Source organism: Poecilia reticulata, chromosome 21 (genome assembly GCF_904066995.2).
Source record: "Poecilia reticulata chromosome 21, P_reticulata-male-v2, whole genome shotgun sequence".
NCBI lineage: Eukaryota > Metazoa > Chordata > Actinopteri > Cyprinodontiformes > Poeciliidae > Poecilia > Poecilia reticulata.
In genome coordinates, this window is record NC_088850.1 from 21,934,748 (window position 1) to 21,956,263 (window position 21,516).

The following is a 21,516-nucleotide window of genomic DNA, read 5'->3' on the forward strand; positions in this document are numbered from 1 at the left end:
GTTTAGACAAGGGTACAAGACAGACACGCCGGGGTCAGAGTGAATTATGTAACTCCATGCAAGTCAGACTATATGTTTACATTATCTGAAGGTTGGTCTGCCAACTTTTCATAAAATGTGATAAAAATCACACAAGGAGTACAGCAAGGTCCCATCCTGGGGTCCCTTCTATTTGATATATACAAGTTCACTCTATTTCAGATTATAGCATATAATAAAATAGGTTATCATAACCATGCAGATTATATACAGCCTTGCATCTCAATGTCACCAGGTGACGATTAACCCTTTGAACCACTGAATAGATGCTTAGAACAAATAAATATGTGGATGTGCCAGAACTTTCTCCAGATGAACAGAAACAAAACTGAAGTTATTGTCTTTGGAGCAAAAGGGAGCAATCAGGAGTCCGATCTAGTGATCAGAATGAAATCTTGGCTTAGTGATGAACTCAGACCTCAACCTTCAGACTCACATAAAGACAGTCACAAAGTCGGCCTTCTATCACCAGAAGAACATTTTGTAGGATCAAAGGACTAATGTCTCAGCGAGAGCTAAAGAGATTCATCAATGTGTTTCACTTTAGTCACATTGATTACTGCAGCTGTGTCTTCACAGATCTGCATAAAAAGGGTAAATTACAAATTAAGTTGATCCAGAACGCTGCTGCTCGTGTTCTCACTAAAACTAGGAAAACAGCTCATCGCCCCAGTTCTAAAGTCCTTCCACCGGCTCCCTGGAGCTCAGAGAACAGACATTAAAATACTTCTGCTGGTACATAAATTATCAAATCCGAATCAGAACCAAACATGGAGAACAACCATTAAGTTTTTATGCTCCTCTAATCTGGAGCAAACTTCCAGAAAACGACATAAATGCTGAAAACACAGAGTTCCTTTAAATCAAGCGTTGCCTTTGATTAGTAATAACTCAGACATCATTAATTTTAGTCTGTATTCCAACATTTCATTACTTTTCTTTATTATGCCTCTACCATGCTGTCATGTAAAGAGCACTTTGAATTGCCTGGTTGCTGAAACGTGCTACACAAATAAACTTGTCTTGGCACTTTAGTTAAATAAATCTCACAATCTGCAAGTTTGAAACGCTTACTCAACAACAATTCAATTCACTCTAACATTTTGAGGAAGTCATTTAACGCCAACTCTAACTCAGCTTTTGTTTTCAGGCATCAGCTATTTATTTTGAATTGCAACATGGACTAGGGTATCCTGGTGGATTGCTGGTAAAACTGAGATATTTCTTCTGCAGGTCATCCACACTCCAGTGCAAAATGCAACATTTTGCACCACAGAAGATGCAGCTTCAGCAGATAGCTGTCAAACCACTTTTTCTTGCTTTTACAAGAAAAAAAAAGGATCAATACTTTGATACACTGTTGTTTCAGTCGCAAAGAAAAAGACTGTGAGAACTGTTCAGCTGGACTTCTGAACATTTTGTGACATAGTAACCGGGATGAAAGCCTGACATTCTCAGAACCAAGTCAAGGTTTATCAATTCGAAGCGCTTTTCACAAGAATGTGTTCTTTCTTCCTCGAGATCTCAACACGCGGCGTTACGGGAACCAAGGTCCTTTAACGGCAGAAACATGAGCTCATTGTGCTCTGTCTACAGCGAGCACATTAGGTCAAAGGTCGTATGCGGGTGGACGAAAACAAACTGTTCACGTGCTACGTGTGTGATTATCTTTATTTAACGTAAGGAATGTCTCATTTTGAAATGCGTGGCTTTGACAGAAAGGACAGTGTTGTATTTGCTCCGTTGTTGTTATTCAACCAACCAGCAATGCAGAAAGTGGCAGAAACTAGACATGTACAAGCATTTCCCCACCGTATGCAGAGGTTATCATTCCACTGCAATGATATCTAAGGTTCAGCTCTCAGCAGAGTCCATTAGCTGTGTGTCCTCCCTGTCTCCTTCTTCTCTTTTGCTATCTACATACTGTCAGATAAAAGCCGTCCGAGTCCAAAAACCCTGAACCCTTTCTCCATCTCCTCAGGTTGGAACTTCCTCAAAACCTGTCATCCTGGAAACACAAATTCTTGGTTATCTGAAGCTCCCTTTGTTTTATTTAAGTTTGATATCTGGGTGGTTAGTTATTAGCCATGTTTACGGGGATTCTGTTAACCTTATTAAACAAAGACATATTTTCAGGTTAAGATTAAGACAGGTTAAGACATTTAAAGTTACAGGATGTCACTTTGATACAACATATTTTTCACATATCTGTTAAAACTGTAAATATGTCATGACTGAATGGCATGAGACAGATGCTGTGTCTCATGCCATAAAATTGAGCTCCTCTGTCTGTGTGCGGTCTGGTACAGGAACGGGCCATCGCTAAATCATCCGACCAGAGAATAAAATTGTCTAAACTGAAATTAATATGTTGCTGGACAAAACGCAGCCACACACACACACCCAACGTACTTGCATACCCTGAAAACAAACACGGTGTTTCTGGCAACCACCAAACCCAGAACTGACCATTAGATGGCCAGACAGCCCATCTCCACGGTGCATCGCACTTCCTGGTGCGGGGTTTGGATGTGGCTGCTCGCCTACGAGGAAGAAGAATTGCTGTGTATTCATTGAATACACATTTCATCCAGAAAGGCTCAACACGGCATGGCGTTCCTCCAGTTTTGATGAGCATCAAGTTGATCCCTGATTACCGTCTGCGGCAGCAAACATGCTAAGTGCAAAAATCCAGGATGTGGCGCTCAGACTAGAGAGGAGAGATTAGACTGCTGTAAGCTCGTAGTAGTGACTCAGGGTGTGACACATTTATGAGGAATCACATGTACGCCCTAACTGTATGAACAGAGAAATGAATTAACGCAAAAATCAAGAGGGAAGTCTTTATGTACATGTGAGGTATGTACGTTTAGAGAGGCAACCAAAATATACATCCAAGACTGTTTTTCTTCAGCTCAAATCTAACTTTAGCATTAAGATTTAACCCAGGTTTGAGCTGTCATGGTCTTTTATGTGGCAAAACAAAAATATTCCAAGAAAAGGCCATGGGTGGCAACAGGTTGTTTGTTCCTGGCTGTTTTTACACCTGATACTCGTTGGACTCGCTTCGGTTGGGGACCAGAACTGAACTGATTTCGGCTGCTGCAGTTCGTTTTCACACTGCACTGCGTCAAATGAGCCAAAGACTTTTTAAAAAGCTGTTCCACCTCCTGGCCTGTGGCGGCGCTGCACCAAAAACTACTGAAAAAAATGACCTCAGAACCTCTGAAGAAGACAGAGTGCAACTTCGTTCTTCACAAAATGTAAACAAAAATGGAGTGGCATCAGATTTTAGTGGTTGTAGGATTTCTCTTTTGATTTTGGTAAAAGATCACGAGCTATTTCTTGCAATAGCGCTAGGCTAGCTAGTTTGTTTTGGTTGTATTTACCCAGAATGCTTTGCGCTATAGTCTGCTTCTTGTTTTTGGTTTGGTCTCCGGTCCACTCGGCATTCACAAGCGCTTTCGACCCGTGCCGGAGTTTACTTTAACCAAACCGAGGTTTGTACCAGAGTTTACGTTTTTGGTCCGCATTATAGTTCGACTGGACAATCACACCTCCCCAAACAAAGTGGACTTTCTAGGCAAACAAACTAAAGTTCGAGTAGATTTGACTTGATTCTTAAGACATCATATGCCAGTTATATCTTGCCAAACTGAAGACCCACATTAACCTATAATTTCTTACAACTCAGATGTAAGCAAAGTTCACTTAATCTGATCCCAAAATGCTCAAAAAGATTTTAGAAGAATCACCTTAAAACCAAATGAAATCACAACCATTCCAAATATAAAAATAAATTAATACACGTTTTTCAAACTGGGACCTAAACAGATTTAGGTCCCAAACTGGCTAAACTATTCTTGAGTTGATTTACAAGAATTCAACAATATTATTCATATCCGTTTTATTTGACCTGAATAAGCAGTGTATCTCTGTCCCAGATGGCTTCAAGCTAAAGCACACACAGCAACACACACTCCACTACTTCTGCTCCAGATGATACTGCTGATATTTCATCGGGTCAGAGGAGCTTGCGTGCCGGCCTTTTGGGCAGAGAGCCTGTCGAGTCATATCTGCCTCACTGGCCTCCACACACTGCGGCAAAAAAGAAATCCCCCCCGCTCCGCATACTTCACTAGCTACAGCAAGCTGGACTCATTTAAATGACCTATATAAGTCACGTGAAAATTCAGTGTGTCAGAGAGCAGATGTGTTAGTCTGGTAAGTAGGAAAACTGAGTTTAGTTGAGGCTTGTGCTGAATAATGTGTTTGTGCGTTTGCTGTATGGAGAATCTGCCATTTAAAGTGACATATGGATGCCTAAATGAGACAACCTGAGTGATCCAATAGTGCGTCGATGAAGCAAATATGACTTTCGCATGACAAGCGCTTAATGAGACAGATCTCGTCATATTTGTTGCACTGAATAACACATAGGTCTCAAGACCAACGCTTGACTCATAAATGTGCAAAAATGCTATTCATCCTACTTGGCGGTACACATTTTTTGACTTGTGTTAGTAGCATCCGTTGTTTTCTTTCACAGTGGCATGAGCAGATAAGATGTTTCAGATTATTGTGATAGAAGATACATCAAATCTCACGGGAGGTCTGGAAGAAAAACAGGTCGTCAAGGGCAAAGTGGACACAGAAACCTAACAGCAACAGCAAAAATGTCAGTGTGAGAGTCACTAAATGTGTTTCTATCAGTGTTGTTTAGAAGCATTTTGAAGTATCGCATTAGGAAAGCTTGATGGAAACAACAGAATTTGAAAAGACCTTCTCAATTTTGCAACAAAGTTTTTTGCGCTGGCATTTGGTGGCTTTTGGCTTTTCCGGAAGAGAAAATACATTTTGATGTAGCAACGTTTACCTCACATGACCTAACAGCTGTTTCCGCTGTGGGAGAGCATTAAAATGTATTTTTTACATCTCAGAACAGCAAGTAACCACACCAATATTAGTTGACACGTCATAACAGTTACAACTTTCCTGATAGCAACACATTCCATGCTAGCCTGGTTTTATTTTAGCCTCTCACTAACTTTTGCCCGTGGTGTATGTAATGCATCAGTTTGCATCAGTTTGATGACAAGAAGCTTTCTGGAAATCGCCTATGCTGCAAACAACTGTCCTCCACCGCAAGGAGAGAAGAGTCAACCTGAACGAATTCATTTTATATTAGGAATCATGGCCATCCACTTCCTCCACTGCCATTGCTTAAACTACAGGTAGACTACAATTCTATAACAGGGATGAAAATCAACGTCGTCGTTCTCAACTCCTTCTGTTCTTTGACTGGTCCAGTTGGAATTCTACCAGATGTGAAGTGAGATTAAAATTTAGCAGAACTGCGTATGGAAGGCAATGACCAGGCTAAGTCCATGCTAACCTACTTCCTGTTTATTACAGCCACGCATAATCTAAACATCTGACATGTTTAGATGTCAGATGTTTAGATCTTTGCGTAGCATAGCATTTGGTCTAAACCAGTAGGTGGAAACATGCCTAGTTTTTGTTTCGCAAAATTTTAACAATATTAGCATTTTAGCTTAGCATGAGGTTAGCATGAGGTAGAAACTTTGATTGGGCATGCTAAAATTTGCATGCCCAATCAAAGTCTCTACTTCATGCTAACCATGTCAAGCTAAATCACTAATGTAACAATCTATGTATTTAGTAATTACTTATATCACCATTTTTGTATAGTTGCGACTACTTTTTAAACGTATTAACAAACTTTTATCCAGAAATAATGTGTTTTTTTAAGTACATTTTAACTTTTCAAAAACCACACTGACATAAACAGACCCAAAACGATGCCTCAGCTCCGTACCCCGTACTAGTCTGCAGCAGGACTTAAAGCAGGGCGGTGTGTGCGTCAGCATATTAACAAACACCATTCAGTTGAATTATTCACGACATAGTCCTTTCCCGTTAATTTAGGAACACACAAAACTAAATTGATGAAATGTGTGTGCAGCTGTGTGGTAGCACAGCAGGCGCTGCGAAACTCCAACCAGGCAACAACCCCCTCAAATTCTGCTCTTCGCAATCAGTCCCAGGCTACCCCAGCCCACCCTGATACTGCACACAGCCGCGTAGTCAAACACATGGCTCCCCGCTGGCTTTGGATGTGGAACTTGGCATTATTAAAGGTGTGGATGTTTAACGAGGAAGAATGGTGGGCAGGTACAATGTTGTTTTTCTTCACGTTTCCCTCCGTATCTTTCTTTGGAACTGTATGCCGTAAATAACACAGCTCAAGACCACACCCACCGGATCTTCTCCTAAGGGTATGACGGTGCCTTTGTGCTGAGTTTTACTTCCAGGATTAATCTGCTCCCTCGAACACCGCTGGTGTTTTTCATAAAGTACGATGTGAAATACGTTCTCTAGCAAAGACCCAGAAGGAATAGTTAATTCGGGACCAATGTTTACACACCCAGGGTTCTGGCGAAACTATAATGGGCATGAGAAGGAATAACAGGTGAAAGACACTTCACCCGCCTCGCCTGCTGGTGGTGGTTAGAGGATCCGGTGATGCTGGTTGTACGGGAGCCTCCCTTCTGTCAAACTGTCCACGGGCAGCTGTGGCTAAACAGAAGCTTACCACCATCGGTGTGTGAATGTGTATGAATGGGTCAATGAGCTTTGGAGTCCTATGAACTTGATAAAATGCTATACCAGAACTGAGCAGTTTCCCATTTGGTGTTTAAACACATCCTACTTTCCAGAAACACACTCAGGTGAGGTTGTTGTACTACACCTGAGTGTAGTGGTTGCTAGAAAACTACATGGTTCCCGTGACAACATAGAGTGACACAAACGTCAAACAACAGCACGTACTATATGATCATCAGTATCTGTAGTTACACTACAATTGCCATTGGCCACTTAAACCAGCCTTTATTTGGCTTTGCATTTTCAGAATTTCCACTCACACCCAACACACCCAAATTATTATTTTTATCACTTTTTTTCATTCATGTTAGCAAGATAGCCAGGGCTGTTACAAGTTCAGTAGGTTATCAAATTCGCCAAAGATAATTTGTGCAGTGTTCATCACAATGTCTAAAAAAGTTTGGAAATCAAGGATAGTTGTCAAATATAATCAATTTGTTGCAAAATGTGATTTTTGTTCAAATCAAAAACCCATAAGCACTAACCCTTCAGTAAAGCAGATAACGAGTTAATCGAGCAAAAACATTTATAAACGTGACTTGGAATATAATTTCAAAATCTAACTTTATACGACAACCTTTTTAATCAACCATCAACCAAACAGATTCTGCATTAGATGGCTACCCTTGTCCAGTTGCTATGGAGCCTCAAGATATAACTGAGGAGAATCAAATGACAACATTAATGTTCTTTTTTATTACTATATAGCTACAATAAGGAAGGTACACAGAGGAAATTAACATATAATAGTAGATTTTAGTTGAGGGAAAATGCTCAAAAGTTTCAGGGCTTGTAAACTTCTTGAATGTAACCTTTATGAGACATTTTTGTGATTCCTTTTGTGTGACGGCTCCACCCTCATCACAGCAACACAAACCTGGCCCAGGGCCCCGGAAAGCCCTGCCTGGACTTACTGTGGAGGAGTAGCATTTTTCACCATTTCCTGGCCGGCTCTGAGCGAATGCCAAGCGGTGCATGTGTGTGATCCATGCTTGAACATTTCCCCTTCTTTTCGCCTTTATTGCCCGACTGCTTTAACTGCTCTAGTAAAGGTGGATTACAACCTTCAAGGGGAGCCAGCCACGCACCTTGGAAGGATTAAGAAGCAGTTTCGTTTTATGTTCCAGAGAGTAAATAGCAGCGTAAACTAGCTGTTTGAGTTGCATGTGCATACATATAGCTCCACATAAGTGCATGCATATGGGTAAGGCATTACTCATCATGAGAGAACACACATCGGGAAAACACACATGAGCGCAATAAAGAGAAAGGTTGAGGTGGAAAACAATTCTTCCAAAGCTTTTCTTTTGCTAATACTCAGCTTTCATTGAGACACAAACACATTTCATCGGGTCACACTTTCAATATTATGATCGATACTATGCAAGGGTTTTAGTACTTGTTGATATTTTTGCTGATTTTTTTTCCCACTTTACACAACATATTTTATCACTATTGGAAAAAGGTAGACTAACATAAATTGTTGCTTGATTGAGAAGTGAAATGGAAAACGTGTATTAAATAGTTTTTTAAAATAAAAATCTCAAAAGTGATTCAGACATTAGTCAACTTCCTTTTATTCTATTGCCGTGTCCACACCCAGCCACATCTACATTTGAGAAAATTCTGTATTTATTCACTTTCTTGCTTTGACATGATTCCCAATTCCCGTGTTTTAGTAACTTTATTACTAAAACACGTGCTAAAATGCTACTTAAAAGTAGTTAAACCTGCATATCTTTCGACACAAATGAGCCTCCTGGCACCGTGTTTAATTCCTAACAGGAAGATGTTGTTTTGAAGCACTCTGATTGGCTAGTGTAGGTTTTAGCTTTGTGCTACGCTGCCCCCTATGGGTTCAGCATGTATAAAACAATGCTCAGGGCGGATTCGTGCAACTGAAAACTTTTCTGAAGCCGGTCCCATGTGTATGATCTTATTTCTTTAAACAATGTCGCAGAGATATTCATTTTTATAAAGACCTGGCCAAGTGTGTCAAAGCCATAATAACTAAATAAAGTCAGTGCAGCCAATATTCTGCCACCTAGTTAGGAAGAGAAGGCTGCATGTGTAGACTTTAATCTCAGTGTGAGAAGAAAGCTAAAGGACAGTCAGCATAATGAAGACCAAGGAACACATCACAGAAGATCCAAAAGAAAATAAAAGAGTATATTGCCGCTCTACCCAGAAATGGCTGAGCTGGACTAGCAAGCTGAGGAAAGCAGGAAAAGAAAGCATTAATCAGAGAAGCAACCAAGGCAACAATGGTAACTCTGGAGGACCAGCAGTTTCTATACAAAGTGGAACATGCCTTACAAAACTTGGAGTTCATATTATGGGGAGTTTTTGAATTAATTTGAACAAATTTTAAAGAGTATGTGACTTTCCTTCTGCTTCGAACATATGCACTACTTTGTCCATCACATAAAATGTGAGGACGGTAAAATTTGTGGTTTGTGTATATATTTTAACAGTGCACTGTAGAAGCAACTCTAAACCATCGAACACAATCAGCACAGCAGACACAAGACCGGAACCGAAGTTCTATTATCACTGTGTTTGGTTGTTTTTTTTGTTTGTTAGTTTGTTTTCTGTTTTTTTTTTTTTCAAATTTCATACATCTTCTTGCAAAGCAAAACTACAGCAAGGAAACATATTATCATTGACATACATCAATAACACTCACACTGACACACACCACCGTACTGTTTGGTGTACTGTCATCATTGATTTCCCTCCATATATCTCTTTGTTGTTCCGTAAGAGACCCGATCGACCCAATAATGTGCCTTGCCAACCAAACAACTACCCTGGTTCAGCTGAAACCAGATTATTCCAGTTCTCTGTGGGCTGTCACTGAGGGAGCACAGTGTGAGAGAGGCGGGTGGCTCAGCTTCATCTCATCATCTTCATCAACAAATACACACACACACACGCACGCATCCATACACACTAACTTTCAAAGGGGAAACCTGAGTGTATTAACCGAGAGGTGTCCCCTTAGTTTTGGGTCACCTCTCTTTGTCTAAGAGGGAAACTGAGACCTAGGCGGTGGAGGAAGCATGTTCCCCACCTGTTGATAGAATGTAACAGATGTAAATACATTTTAGAAGAGAAACAGTGAGTGTAACTGGAAAAGGAAAGAAGGAAAGAATGGTGTGCAACAGAAAAACCAGACAAAAATAGAGCAATGGCAACAGAATATTGGAGGCTATGAGAAGGAGACCAAATAGGAAATGAGAATCAGTAGAACTGGGAAGACTTTATAAAAGAAAAAAGTAAGAGGACCGATATGAAGGTGATGGAAGCAGAAAAGAAAGTTCATGCTGAGGTGAAATTTGAGAACTAAGATCTGGAAGTGAACCTGAGTGTAGACTAGCGGTTCTCAACGTGGGTGGTACCGCCCCCCAGGGGGCGTTCAGAGGTCGGCAGAGGGCGCTGGCGGACATTTTTACAAAAGGGGGGCGCTGGGATGCCTTTTGGGGGCGTTTAGTTGAAGGAAAACGTAACACCTTAAATGCACAACAATGCCAGTTTAGACTTTGAGCAACTTGGTAAAACTGTATTTTGTAACATTAAATCATGCTTGGCTGCAACTGTATCATGGCAGCTCTTCTTCTATTCAGTGTTTGTTAGCTTCTGTTAGCTTCTTGGCGCAGCTCCGTTCTCCTGCTACTGGTAGCTAAAATAACGATACCCTCACTGTGTATCCCTGAAAAATGAACCCATTTAAATAAAGAAATCCCTCCATGGGTGATACCACGATAGAGAGCGTTCATTTTATAGCGTTAACACCGGAGCTGTAAGTGGTCCGGTATGAAACGGGGGTGATAGAACAACGGTACCACAGCACTTTTAAATTTCAATAACCAGAATGCAGAAATTGTTTCCATTGTTTTAAAAGGTTTATGTCAGTCTGCCTTTTCCCCATCGATACGCTTCCCGTCCGCAATGCACCTTAGGGGCTTAAAAAAAAAAAAAAAGAAGCGCACATTGCGCAAAACTCTGAAACAGGAGAAGCGGACAAAAAACGGAGCGACGAACTAGATGTGAATTATGGCATAAAAACAGAGAATCCGATGCTGAATAGTGAAAAAATCAACACATGGTGTGAAACACATCATGACTATTATGTGATGGTGAGTGAAAATTACTGATGGTGAGCGTGAATAAATGATAAAATAAATCTAGCAACAGGAAAGCAACTAAAGTGGACATAGCATTAAACTAGGAGAGGATAATACTAATCAAAATAAACTAAATGGAAATGAATGAAGAACAAAATGCAAGAATAAACTAAGAAACTAAAGTAAATACAGAGGAATAAACTGGTATGGCAAGACCTTTCGAGCAATAATTAATACAGAGGACTGTATGGCAAGAATAAACAGACACTATTTCCAGATTAAAGGTAAAATAATATTGTTGAAGTGCCATGGGTTTGTTGAGACCTGGATAAAGGCTAAGGGGGCGCTGGCCCGAAAAAGGTTGAGAAACACTGGTGTAGACGTTGAGAGAGGACAGCAACAGAAGGGTGGTACAACAGGGTCATGTCCTCATTTGTGTAACCACCGCCCTGTACAACATGTGCTCAGGGGTACAATTGATTGGATTAGAAGCTAACAGCCGTTCAACACATCAACAGATGGTTCCACATCAGCAGACGCATGTCATGACCCTTGAGTGGAACCGCAAATGTGCAACAAGAATTCAATATTTATTCATGAAAGCTAAAACTGTGAAGCTGATTAAGGCATCATTGGTGATATTCTGTGAACGTCCCAACAGTGGAGTGGTTGATACTTGTTAGACATGTTCCTATCCATCATCAGCACCAACTATGTGAAAGGGAACTACTTGTACCTGTTCCGTGTTTGGCATACATATACATAAATATTTACACATGGCTAAAAAGTAACCCATCATAGTTAAAGCAGTAGGCTAAATGCTAAAACTCAAAGAAAAAGTCACAAGCTTACCTTGGCCATTGGAGTAGTAGTAGATCCACTTCTCTCTGGCCTGTGTTGGAGTCCCAGATGTCTTCTTGTGAATTGCCTTCTCCACGATGCTGCTTGGGTCCTGCATTGGGCCCTTCTTCAGCACCCGAGAGCTCCTCTTGACGCTGCACACCACGATCACGACCAGCACCAGCAGGAGCAGCAGAACTATCATCCAGGGCAGGTGCTCGTTGATGTCAAAATGATCGTGCATGGTCGGCCTTGGTGACCCCCTGCGGTTGGGCCTGTAGTAGTTGGAGGCTTCACCCGCATTCCCCGAGTTAACTACGTTACTGATGCCTGTTCCAACCCTAACTACTTCTGGGCCTACTGGATCCTCCATTCTTGGTTTATTTGCCCCAGGCTCAGGATCAGCATCAGACTCGCCCAATTCTTGCTTGAGATCCATGGCTTGCTTTCGAGCCACCGACAAGGGAGTCCATGACACTTCCTGATTTGGTGGGGTGGGGACGCCAGAATGGGTAAGCATAAACTCTGCTCCTCCGTCTTCCCCGCCTGCAGCTTTCCTCAGTTGAATGGCTGCTGACTGGCTCAAGGGATCTGTGATGTTTGACAATGGATTTGATGGAGACAAAGATATGGTAAAAAAAAGATGAGGAAAAGGAACACAGAGCTGGTACATAAGAGATAAGAAGCAACAGAGACACAGACATAGGGAATTAAATTCACTCAATTTGAGATATGCTCACCCTGATCATGAAAACAGAAGGTATTACAGGAGGAAATCCTCATCCACAAAAACAATCTGGGACACTAGCATGGTAACCAGTGGTAGCTTCTTTTCTCCTTTATCTGTGTGCGGCATTTACTTAGGAAGAGCCTAGTACTTCTGAGGTGTTGAAATGGTTAGCAACATATTTTATAAAAACTAACCAAAAAAATGAAACGATCAATAGGGGAAGAGTGCTGGTGCTGGATAGAACTCACTCTTGGTTATAATCGATTGCTCGCATGGATCAGGGTTCCATAGTGATATCTTATGTTTTAATAGATTAGGTTAAGCATATGTCCAAATGAGTGAATTTAATTAGATTTTGTTTTACCCGTTACAATAAATGATAATTGAAATTGGCCAAAATGGAGAGACACTCTTCGATCATGCCAGATGATATTAAGTTTAGTAACTCAGCAATTGCCTAATTCTCTGCAAGTAAGCAAGAGAAGTTTGGGGATATCAATTAACTGACATGACTGTAGAGCAGTGGTCTCAAACTCCAAGAGTTGTGTCATTCAACTTTTCAGCCCAGCTGGTACCAATATTAGCTCATTAGCAAAGCTCTGTAGAGCTCGGCTTCATGCTAGTGACACAGTTCAGCCATTTAATTCTAGTGTGTAGAACATCTTCACTCCAGTCCAGTAGGTGGCAGTAAATCCACCTTAAGTAACTTTGCCAACCACAGATAAAACTTAAAAGAAGAGAGACATCTAGAGGTTGCAGGACACCAGCCCTTGAGGACTGGAGTTTGAGACCACAGCTATGGAGAAATATTTGATAATCAGGGAAAGGTGTCACTCTAAAGGTTAATAAAAATACTCAGGTAGGGTGTTGTGCTTAAGCGACATTTGATTGGTATAAAGCGACCCTTAGCAGCAATTGAGAAAGAAGAACATTTCCCAATCTCCTATTGTCCAGTTTTGGGGAGCCTGAATATTTTTTTTGCCCCTGGTTCCTAATATTAGCCGGTGCAAGTTGTAACTTGCTTCAAAAGGTCTACATATTGTATGTTCAGAGATGGTTGCACATAGCTTGGTTTCAATAGTGGTCATTTAAACTACTGCTATCTTTCTGCTATTTTAAACCAGTTTTGCTCATCGCCTCCTCAAAGCAGCAAACTATGCCACACTGAGTCAATTGAAACCTCTTTTTTCTTCGTTCTGATGTTCGAATTGAGGTGCGTCAATACATTGAGTTCCGTTAGTGTGGCAGGACCATCACTGAAGAGTAAAAAAATGAAAAAAAAAAAAAGATAACTGTAATGCCAATGAGATTGTCCCCAGAAGTTAAATTTGGAGATGACAAAACACAGGCGTCACACAAAATGTGAACCATCAAGCTGAGCTGGGTTCCCTGGACTGTAAGGACCCTTAATCTCTGCCTGCCGACATTTCACAGTCAGCGCTGGATGCATCAGTTGGGTGGGGGGCAGTTAGGGTGATGTGTTGCACCCAACACCAACAACAGCTGCAGAGTTAGTGTTCTCCAGGCATGGAAAAGAAAAAGTGGTTTGTCAATGTCAGAGCGTCACTTCCTGACATCGATTATCGATGCGATCTCCAGCACCTCCCTGCTGCTTTCTGTGCTTCAGCACCCCTAATGATGATGGGATCTGAGTTGCATAATCTCTAAATTGTCATTCAGATGTGTAATAATCCTATTTATCCTCTCATCAGCAGAACATTGCCCAGGTGTGACTCTAATCCCGAAATTAAAACTAACATTTTGACCAGAACTCTAAAGCAGGGAGAGAAACCGCTCAGTGACAAACACAGGGACACAGAAGGTGTTGGGGCATTTCAGAGTCTTTGGCTTTATACAGACACGCTTCTGAATATGTAGCTGGCAAATGTATGACAGGCTATGTGGCTTGATTATCTTCCTAACCAAAAATTGTAAGAAAAAAATGGATATCAACTCGATCAAAAGAAGTTGTTGAAGTGAAAACCAGTGTGGCAGATGTCCCATAACGGAGAACTTTGCATTAATTGTGCCAGCAGTGTAAAATTAAGTAATTTCTATTTATTGGACAACTGCATGGCTCCAGATTTATGAGTCTCAAAGGTCAAAGCTAAGAGCTTTTAGTCCAAATTGAGTCTACTGACACTAATCCTATTAGTTTTCAGGGCTAACCACATAAATATGTCAATAAAAAATACCTTTGGCTTGGTATTACTGTATTGCTATTATTATTATTATCATGAGTTATATGTTATGCTGCAGGCATTTATAGTTGACAGGCAGAAGCGTACATGCTGAGCATGAGCATATGTCTAAATGTGACTGAAAGTGTCGTGTTTAACAGTTTGACTCCAAGTGGACTAGAGAAAATTCATTTAAAAAGTGCATCTAATGCAAGTTTTTAAAAATTATGGAAGTTAGTTGCATAATCATTCTATAGTGTAAAAAGATCAGTTTGGATATATATTTAAGCAGTAAATCAATCTAATAAACTCATCCATGATGGGTTGAACAAACAAATCTCATCACCAATTTAATTTGGAGCGGTCAAAGCGCATATCTTTTTCGTTCTTACTTTTCTTTAATCTGCCACTGTGAAAATTACAGTTGATTTTTCAGAATTAAACTTTAAGCCGTCATCATGCATACATTGGTTTTTAATTTTACTGGAGCTGATTATTTACACAGACAGGACATTGGAGGCACCAATCATGTTTCGACTTTTACTTGTTCTAACACTATTTTAAGCTACAAAAGATTCACTGATAAGCTAATTGTTTTTAGCAAAACATTGCCAGACTCCAATCAGATTGGGTTTTTTTTAATATTGCTAACCCCCAGAGGGTCAAGAGAAGCAGCTTTGTCGTCCGTCAGTGTTGTTTGCGAATGTTGATTGTGCGTCAGATTTACAGGTGTACTAGAAACACAATACAAAGGTTCCTACACTGGGCTTTTGTACGTAAACGACCAAATTTCATTAAAATAATTGTTAAATTCCATGTATTTAATGAATTGAAATCACCAAGTTAAAGTCTCGGCTCTAGCTTAAATAAAACCTGAGGGGCCTGGAAAAGCCTGCAGCCCACACTGTCTAAGGTGGACATAACAATCAATGCAACATCTCTGCTGAACATTTCTGGTTGCTAGGAGATGTGTGATGTAACCTCCAATTATCCAAGTTATAGAAAAAAAAAGGAACACAAACTGACTTCCTCTACGGAAACTTTACAACTCAATCTAATCTTCCTCTCCTTCCAGAATGAGGGTGACCACCCACCCCTTCCTCTACCGTCGGTAAATAGCAGGGGTAAGCTAACAGCCCCAACCACTCGCCCACCCCCCACCATGGTTCTAACAGCTCAGACGGTGTCAAATTAACTGGCTCAAAGGCCATCGATCCCCTGCCAACACAAACAGCAGTGACAGTATTATGGCTGTGGGGGGTTTAGTGGAGGAGAGGTATGCTAGCTATGGATGGTTGATTCTGAGAAATGACTGCTTGGCTGGCTCAAACGAGCATGACGTAAGAACGGGTAAGGACATGACGAGTCAGGCAAACAAACGGGAAAATGTAGGGGAACTACCGAGGGTTTTTTCTCTGCCAACAGGAGAAAAAGAAAAGAAGAGAGATGAAACAAGAGGACAGAAATAACCTTGAGTCCCCTTGAAAATGCAATCATTCCTGGCATACAGGGGCAGCCTGCTGTTTCCGTGCCAACAGATATCCCACCTATGAGAATTCTAGCCTGGACGAGACGGGGGGGCATTTGTGCAGTGAGGATGCGGCACTTCAAAAAAATACATAACCTGCAGCCATGTAACAGTTTCAACAACGTTTCCACATTTCTTCATGTGCACCCACAGGCCTAAATGTGCTTTGCTGGGATTTTATGTAATAAACCAACACAAATTAGCTCATACAGAATTTTAAACTTTTTTTACTAACAAAAATGTGACATATATTTCTATGAAGCCCTACCTAAGTCAAGACTTTGTGAAGTCAGCTTTAATTCCAGCAACAACTGTCGGCACTTGCCGGAATGTCGCTACCGGTTCACAGTTGGACACGGAAGGTTTTTCTTTTCAAAATAGCTTCATGTCAGCCAACAATTATGTAGAGAATACGCAAGCATCTATTTCCAAGTCTCGTCGCAGTTTTTTCAGTTTTAGGTTTAGACTTTAACTGGGCCATTTTAACATATGAAGAGGCTTTGATCTAAAACACTCCACTGTATGTTTGTGATTATTTTCTTAGTGGTAAGTGAACCTTAAAACGTCCACTTCTTCAAACAAGTTTTCTTAGCAAATGCAGTCTCTTATGTTTCATGTCATTCCTCCTCTAGGGATTTGATTTTACTGAGACAAAAAAACAGGAAGTTCATCTGAATGGGAATTCTTCTCAACAAAAGAGAAGTGCATTATGGCTGCCTCACCTTTATGTTTATGTCCATTCAACAATGGGGAGACCGATGACATCATCGTCTCCTGAACAAACACAGCCTGTGCAGGCCCCAGTGGAGTGGTCGGGGGGACAGATGGCAAAGTGGCAGAAGGGGGTCCACACACGTTATCCATCTGTCTTGTCCCTGGTGTCAACAGCAGCCTTGCCAGAGCTTTGCAGTCTGTGTGATTTGTGCAACTCATGGCACTGGATTTCACCTGAGAAAACGTGCCCTTCATGCACGGCTTACAGAGAACGTCTTCCTTTTCATTGCCGCGCCTTTTCACCCGGGTCCCCGGCGGGCACAGGGAGTGGGGCTTGCACTCCAGACCGCCGCCCTTCAACAGGAATGTGTTGGGCGGACAGGTGCAGACTCTGTCCTGGGTGGCCGTGCACGGCGCCTTCTCGATGAAGCCCGCGGGACACGGAGCCCGACAGCGGTGGCATTGCTGGACGCCGTTCTCGCCCCGTGTGAAGGTGCCACTGGGGCAGGGGCTGCACTCCCTCACTGTTGTCGGAGAGCAGTGGATGGAGACGTAGGTGCCAGCTGGGCACTTGTCACAGACCAGCTGGGTGCCAGAGTCCTGGTCTGTGTGCTGATAGTGGCGTGGAGAGAGGAGGGGCTGGTCGTCTGCGGTGGATGTGGTCAAAGCTCGGGCTGAGATGTCAGCCACCACCGTGCACAGGAGCTGAGAGGAGAACAGGAAACAGCAGGTAAGTTGGTTTAGAATAGCGATTCTCAACGTGGGCGGTACCGCCCCCCAGGGGGCGTTAAGAGGACGGCAGGGGGCGCTGGCGGAAATTTTTCCAAAAGGGGGGCGCTGGGATGCTTTTGGGGGGCGTTTGGTCGAAGGTAAACTTTACACCTTAAATGCACAACAATACCAGTTTAGACTTTGAGCAACTTGGTAAAACTGTATTGTGTAACATTAAATCATGCTTGGCTGCAACTGTATCAATGGCAGCTCATCTTCTATTCAGTGTTTGTTAGCTTCTCTTAGCTTTTTGGCGCAGCTCCGCTCCTGCTACTGGTAGCTTCACCGCATCAGGTAAAGCTACCAGCTACCATCAGCTGGTTACACCGGCTGATGACGTTACTGTGATTCACTTTGTCTGGTACTTTTGTACATATGTTTTGGCAGTTCTGTGATCATGTCAAAGCAGAAACTTATATTAAAAAGTGCTTTATTTCCGTTTGAAAGTTGCCCGCTTCCATGGAAGGACAACAGAAAATCCCTCTTATAGACATGTATAAAATCACCATACCCTCACTTTGTATCCCTCTGAAAAATGAACCCATTTAAATAAATGGGTTCCATCGTGGTAATACCACGATAGAGGGCGTTCATTTTATAGCATTAACACCAGTGCTGTAAGTGGTCCGGTATGAAACGGATGATAGAACAACGGTACCACAGCACTTTTAAATTTCAATAATCAGAATACCGAAAATGTCTCCGTTGTCTTAAAAAGGTTTATGTCAGTCTGCCTTTTCCCCATAGATACGCCCTGCACCTTAGGGGGTTAAAAAAATAAAAAATAAAAAAAGACGCGCATATTACGCAAAACTCTAAAACAGGTGAAGCGGGACATAAAACAGAGCGGCAAACTAGATGTGAATTATGGAATAAAAACAGAGAATCCGAAGCTGAACAATGGAAAATCAACACATGATGTGAAACACATGACGATTAGGAGGCGCAGCAGGTCTATATAAAGATATAATCCATGTTTCTGTCTCATATTTCTATGGCATTAAAAGGACCTGAAACTTTTGTTTTTCCACTGAAAGCTCTAGTTTGAACAATAAATGCCATGTGGGTGACGTTTTATGGATGATACTCTGATGTCCCATTCTCCTGAAGGCAGCACAGAGCTGCACCACCAGAAACCAACAGAAACACCGAAGAGAAGAAAAACTATGATTAATGTAGTTAAAGTTCTATCCATGTTTTAATGTTGCAGAGCTCAGTCATTCTGCAAATAGTTCAAAGTTTAAACTGGCATGTTGAACATCTTTTATCTGGTCAGTTTGTGGAACATTTACAACTAGAAAATGGCACAAAATAAGAATATTTTTTCCACTCTGACTGGCTGCTGTTAGGCCTACCAATTTTAACTTGAATGTTCATTGCATTTTTCATAGACACCTGTGGAAATAATTTCTATTCACATGGCTTTTTTGTTCTCTGGGAAATTATTTTTGATGATAAATACAGAAAGAAGAATAAAAATCAAAACATCTACAATAGTGATAGTAATATTAATAATAAAATAATGGTCAGTGCAAAGTATCCTACAAATTCTTTGGTGGGGGGCGGTGAGAGACCTGGATAAAGGCTGGGGGGGCGCTGGCCCAAAAAAGTTGAGAAACACTGATTTAGAATATGAATTATTTTCATCTTGCTTTGGCAGGAACTTCTGACATCTGCTTTCTCTGTTCGGGTGGTAGTTGAAGACATTAGTGTCAAAGTTACTAACATCACTTTTTGGTCCTGATTTGTCTTAAGTGGCTGCACATGTAAAAACTGAAAGGTGTTAAGTTACAGTTATATCCTGAAGCCTTTGCCATCGTAGAATTCCTCATAATGAAACTCATTGACTCATCCTGAGACTCAACCAGCACAGAGTTTGTGGGTTTTTTGTCACAGCTGATGATTCATCCCCTAGTGTAAGCTGTAGTTGTTGCTTTGCCTCCACAGAATGCCCTCTCACCTCTGCTTGGAAGTTGTCAGCTGCCTAGATTTGGTGGAATGACACACACCTCTGGGTTCAACATCACAGACAGACTGAGTCATGCATGTGTCACACTACCTGGAACACGAAAGGCACAGATCTTCCACTCTAGAGAAACTTAGTGCAACGTTTCATAGCTTTTTTTAAGTTTTAACTCTCAAACTAAAGATGGTAAAAGCTGCTCCACACGGTAAAGCTGTGTGGTTTAAAGAGTGTAATGCTTTCTGAAACAAATGGATCATACAACCTGAACTACACCAGTAGAAACTGTCGTGTAATGTATACGTACATAGCATGAGTCAGTTAACCAAAGTGCCTTTCATAGTCGTAAACTGAGGGTCGGACTTTCTGTCTTAGGATTTGCTGCAGGTATTCCAGTATTCTGTTTCTCCTAAATCTTTTTAGTTTGGGAACTTTGTAGTGGTGCAGTTCATGGCACTGCTCCCCTGGTGAAAGAAGATCCTGGGTTCTTCTTTGTGTGGATTCTGCATGCTTAACCATACATGTTGTCTATGGCTGTTGGTCCTTTGAGTCGATGGGCTGCTTTGTGATAGACTGGTGTACCCGATGCAACCCTGGATTGTTGAGCAGATATTGAAAATGGTTGGATGTTTCAGTTGTACACCATCCGACAGGACAGAACCTTCTAAAGAATCCCACTTTTGTCTCGCCAGTCCCCTGAATATGTCCCCAAAGATCATCGGATGTTTTTTTAGCACATGTGCAATGGGACAGGGTGTTCTTTTGAGTCACTAGTGATTTTAGACTTGGAACTCTCCCATGATGCTATTCTTGCTGCTGAACACTGACATTAACTGAGTAAAGCGAGGCCTGTAGTGCTTTAGGTGTTTGTCTTTTATGAATTCCAGGATAAATCGTTGCTCTCCTATTGTCCAATCCAATCAAATTTGACATCACTCCTACTGGAGTGATGTTGTTAGGCCCGCCCAATAATCGGAACGTTCATTATTCATACATGTTTTTAACATGTATGGATAATGGCTCTGACTCTGGTTTACTAGAGTCCCAAAGCTTTCAAAATGGCTTTTCAACCCCTTCCAGGCTGAGAAGTGACTGTTTCACATAGGCTCCGGTTGGTCAGCATAGCTAAAATTTCTTTAATATAAATAAAATCATATTTGGTAAAGTGCATATTTAGTCTTCGAAGCTTATAGTTGTTTTACAATGACAGTTGTTTCCCATAGTTTTAAGTCTTTTTTAATCTGTTAAAGGGCACATACCTTCCTTAACCCTTTTTAGCCAATTTGTATACCAGTCCATGTTACTTGGACACTAAGCCTTCACTAGAAATATTTTACACTCACATGGGAGGTGAAAGGATAAATCTGAGGTATGATTGGAAATATTTTTTAAAAAGTTATTTCCAAAAAATCAGTCCTTATAGTAATTACAGAAACACCAGTAATACCTTCAGAGCTGACAGGGTTGTCCCTTCATCCACCAGTCTGCTGCCCTTTTATCACCACAACATCCATTCAGTCCATTGTGTTCATTCCCAGAACCTCATCCATAAACATCAGAGCGTGCTGTCAACATACAGTGTCCAACTCTGTTGCGTCACTGATATCAATGCGTTCATTCACATCCATGTTCAAAGAGAAAAACTTCTGGCAGGGAGCACGTGTCATGGGAAAATGAGAACATTCTGCTGGTTCCAGGGAACAATGGACAATCTGCCCCAGCTCTCTGCTGGTTTAGTCTTCAGAATGACCTCAGCTTGACCCTTACTGTTGTGGACTTATTTACCAATCAGTGTGAGTTTTGAACAAAAACCTGAAATAAAGGATAAGTGTTCTATGTTGGAAAAGGTACTAAATACCCAAATGTTATTCGAAGGTCAATGGGTAAATGTGGAATAATTCTGATTTTTTTTTCCAGTACAAAGATATGCTGTTGAT

The 21,516-nt window shown here is 41.3% G+C and overlaps 1 protein-coding gene across 2 annotated transcripts in view; it reads right to left on the bottom strand.

The window, feature by feature from the left end:
- tnfrsf21 (tumor necrosis factor receptor superfamily, member 21) overlaps window positions 1–21,516 on the bottom strand; it is a 40,159-nt gene that overhangs the window by 12,632 nt on the left and 6,011 nt on the right. The window contains exons 2-3 of one of the 2 annotated variants that reach the window (XM_008398608.3): window positions 16,854–17,550; window positions 11,706–12,284 (exon numbers count right to left, since the gene is read on the bottom strand). In XM_008398608.3, coding sequence (XP_008396830.2) covers window positions 11,706–12,284; window positions 16,854–17,550 — 1,276 coding nt within the window. The remainder of the gene's footprint in view (window positions 1–11,705; window positions 12,285–16,853; window positions 17,551–21,516) is intronic. The other variant, XM_081602370.1, reaches the window with a different exon arrangement.